A 4028-nucleotide genomic window follows, 5' to 3' on the forward strand; every position below is an offset into this window, starting at 1 on the left:
AGAGCCACCTCAAGTTCCACAATCCTTGTGATCTGAGTGGTATTATCTCTAGTATTAATAAAGCAAAAGGGGAGTAGGTCATTACCTGCTAACTAAGCTAGCCCAACCTCTATAAAAATCTCTTTTACTTTCATGTTCTTATTGTGTATACGTGGTAGCATCAGTAATAAATACAAGTCCGCTGTCTGTTGGCCAAATCTAAGATCAACACCTAGATATCGGGATAAGGTAAGATTAGATGCCTTAATCCCTCCTCTAGTTGCACTTTACTAGTTTGTTACATTATAACCACTAATAGGGAATGCGATACAACTCAAATTTATAGCCTTTTTCCTAATGACATTAGCAAGGCCATTAACTCCATCAGCCTAGCTTAACTCTCCATCCTAGACATTTTGTATTGGTGCCCTACCCACCATGGCACCTATACAGTTAATTCTGTCTACCACTGGCCAATACATTACTCACTTAAGCTAAGCCTTCTCCCTTTGACTCTCTCTCTCAACAAAAATGGTGGAAGATGATGTGGAGACAACTAATACCTTCAAAAATTAAGAACTTAATTTGGCTTTTCTATCATGATGCTCTTCCAATTGGCTCAAATCTTTACAAATGATTGGTCTTACAATCATGTACTTGCTGTCTCTGCCACCATCATGAAGAAACTCTAACTCGTGCTCTTTTCAAATGTTAAACTATTTAGCAAGTATGGAAACTAAAATCTTTTATATGGTTAGTAGTAAACATCCTTCTCTTGCCCCATTGATTTACTTCACACCTTGCTACTAATACTCTCACTGCTAGTGATTTCCAATTTTTCGTTTGTTTGCTTTTGAAGCTTTGTTATTCCAAGAATGAATTTTTGCACAAACACTCTGTCATAGTGCCATTTAGAGTAGTCCAGTAGACTGAAGACTACCTGCACCAATACCAGGTTCATAACACCCCTCACGCCACTGTCTCTCTAGTCTACCCTCTCATCACTGGACACTCCCACCACCTGCACAAATAAAAATCAACGTTGATGTTGCCCAAGACATAAAGAAAAATTAAATGGGATTTGGTATGATTATTAAAAAGAGTAATTTGCGACATAACCTCCTTAAGTGGCAAGTTTTTGCAACTAACCCCCAATTTTAAAATTTTGGTGGTAAAACTTCCTAAACCGAAGTTCTGTTAGCAGTTAGCCCTTTCCATCCATTTTTTTGTTGTTAACTGCCATGGTGGAATGTCCACGTGTACACAGTGTACACATGGTACAATTTTATTAGTCCACGTAAATAAATATTAAAAAAAAATAATTATTTTAAAAATAAAAAATTAAAAAATTAAAAAAAAAATTCTTTAAAAATTAAAAAAAAAACCCTAATTCCCTTCCTCTATCTCTTCTTCTCTCTCTCTCTCTCTCTCTCTCTCTCTCTCTCTCTCTCTCTCTCTCTCTCTCTCTCTCTCTCTCTCTCTCTCTCTCTCTCTCTCTCTCTCTCTCTCTCTCTCTCTCACACACACACACACACACATTGCCCAGCCTGCCGCCCCCTTCTTCTTCTACTTCTCTTCTAAAAAAAACGAAGAGGAAATAGCAGCAAGTTAAAGCCTAATTTTGCTATTACGATAACTTTGCCTCCTCTTCAATTCGAAGCCCAAACCCAATCAGATAAAATAAAAACTAGGCTCGCCAAGCCGTAGCCAAGCTAATCGGTTCGATCGCCTCGCGCCGCAGCTCTTCCCTACTTTCTTCACCAGCCAAAGCTCACAGTCTCCACCATTATGCGACGGCTCCTCCCCCACCCCCTGCTGTCTTCTTCTTCTCAAGACCGTCATCTTCATCAATCTCCAAATATGAGTTCTGCTCAGCCATCAGGTACTTCAAATAATTCTTCATATTATCCATTTTATATTCTCCAAATATGGTTATTAATGATATTGTTGTTAATTTGTGTGATTATTAATTGGGCAGTTTCATCTTATTCCCCCGGACAAGGCCCATATGTGGCTCCACCACCGGCTGGTTACCCCACCATGGACGCCTCTGCTGCTGTTGGGCAACCCCAAAACAGAGTTGAAACCAAATCCAAGGGAGATGGCTTCTGGAAAGGATGGTAAGAAGAAGAATCATCTTAATAAAAACAAATACAAATATTATACATCTATATTTATACTGATTATATATGCTCTGTGATTGTGCAATTGTGCTGCCATATGTTGCTGTTGTATGTTGGATGCATGCTTCTGAGGATTCAGGATCATCATCATGACTCATCTTATTCTATGGATTTTTATTTAACACTATTTGTGTTATATATTTGTTTGTTTGTTTCTAATTTTTCATAGCTTTTAGTTTGATCATTGTACATGTATGATCATCACATATTGTATCATCAGACTCAGCACAGGTTGAATATTTTACAATATAATGAAGAAGAAGAAGAAGAAGAAGGAGAGAAGAAGAAGAAGAAGAAGAAGAAGAAGAAGAAGAAGAAGAAGAAGAAGAAGAAGAAGAAGGGGACGGCGAGCTGGGCAATGAGAGAGAGAGAGAGAGAGAGAGAGAGAGAGAGAGAGAGAGAGAGAGAGAGAGAAGAAGAGAAAGAGGGAGGGAATTAGGGTTTTTTTTTAATTTTTATTTTTTTAAAATTGTTTTTTTAATTTTTAAAGACAAAGAAAATTGTTTTTTTTTATTTTTAAAATAATTATTTTTTATTTTTTAAAATATTTATTTACGTGGACCAATAAAATTGTGCCACGTGGACATTCCACCATGGCAGTTAACAGCCAAAAATGGATGGAAAGGGCTAAGTGCTAACATAACTTGGGTTTAGAAGGTTTTACCACAAAAATTTTAGAATTTGGGGTTAGTTGCAAAAACTTGACCATTTAAGAAGGTTATGCCGCAAATTACTCTATTAAAAATGACTATATGCCAAGTGGTTGTGGCTATGGCCACAATCACTTGGCAAGGAATCCATTCACCTATCATAATGACAGCTCACTCTCTCCAGCATGCACTTCAATGGTGTCACCACCACTCTCTCAAGCCTCACTGTATTGAATGTGATTGTAAGGCACTTATTGACTAAATCTGTAATAATTTTGCTCACAACCTTCACTTGGAGGGCTTTAACTTTGCTATTCATAGCTTCTTTTTTTCTCTTTCTCGAACTACTATTAGTTATATTCTTCGAGGGGCAAACATAGTCGCTCACTATCTAGCTAAGTACTCTTTAGGCCTAGATCAAGAAACTATATGGATAGAGAATGATAAATTACCATCTAAATTGTATACTGTACTCATGATAATTTTAAATGATACCATTTTCTTGAGAAATGTAAAAGGGTACCCAAGGTGTCTAGTTTCTAGTGCTCTAATTAGGTGTAATATTGTTATTAGTACAATTTACTATTAGGTCTCACTTATTTTACTTTGATAAAAATTATAGAAAATCACTATAAAAAACAGTTACCTTTAGTAACAACTTATTAGTCATAACATAAATTTTTTTGTGAATAAATGTGACTTTTAGACATAACAAAACGTTACTTACGACTAAAACATAATATTTAGATACAAGTTGTCACTAATTTAGTTTTTTGTCATAACAAATTGTAATTTTTGTAACTAATATTTTTAACCACGCACCTTTTAGTCAGACCACAAGAATAATAATTTATAATTAGTCATAACTTTTTTACTTTTAGTCACAAGTTTTGTTGTGACTAAAAGTAAGATTTTTGTAGTGAACCGCTAACTAATTATTAAGTGTCAAGTCTTAGAGGTATTAAGTACCTAAGCATCTCCGGGGTTGCCCATGGAGTTATTTTTATCATATATGTAATGTGGTCATTATTTTTAATGTAATTTTATCAATACTATTGTCTATATATAACAACGGTTATGTGACATTATTATTTTTTTTTTATTTTAAAAAAAATTACTTCATGATATTATTTTATAATATTAAATAAAATTTAATTATTTAAATAGTAGTATGTTTATGTTAGACGATGGTAGGTAACTTTTAGAACTGTCAACT

General features: G+C 34.9%; 1 protein-coding gene across 1 annotated transcript; it reads left to right on the plus strand.

Annotated features, from left to right (window-relative positions):
* Positions 1-1723: 1723 nt before the first annotated feature.
* On the plus strand, positions 1724-2409 carry LOC115700821 (protein CYSTEINE-RICH TRANSMEMBRANE MODULE 9-like). The gene is made up of 2 exons (XM_061102701.1): positions 1724-1861; positions 1958-2409. Exons 1-2 carry the CDS (start codon positions 1768-1770, stop codon positions 2101-2103), a joined length of 240 nt encoding a protein of 79 aa, XP_060958684.1. The 5' UTR covers positions 1724-1767; the 3' UTR covers positions 2104-2409.
* Positions 2410-4028: the final 1619 nt, after the last annotated feature.

Source organism: Cannabis sativa, chromosome 8 (assembly GCF_029168945.1).
Source record: "Cannabis sativa cultivar Pink pepper isolate KNU-18-1 chromosome 8, ASM2916894v1, whole genome shotgun sequence".
In the NCBI taxonomy this organism is placed as follows: Eukaryota; Viridiplantae; Streptophyta; class Magnoliopsida; order Rosales; family Cannabaceae; genus Cannabis; species Cannabis sativa.

Coding starts and splice junctions, on each gene's coding strand:
- LOC115700821 (XM_061102701.1), top strand. CDS start 1,768: ATGCGACGGCTCCTCCCCCACCCCCTGCTGTCTTCTTCTTCTCAAGAC. Junction 1,862..1,957: donor GAGTTCTGCTCAGCCATCAG/GTACTTCAAATA, acceptor TTAATTGGGCAG/TTTCATCTTATTCCCCCGGA.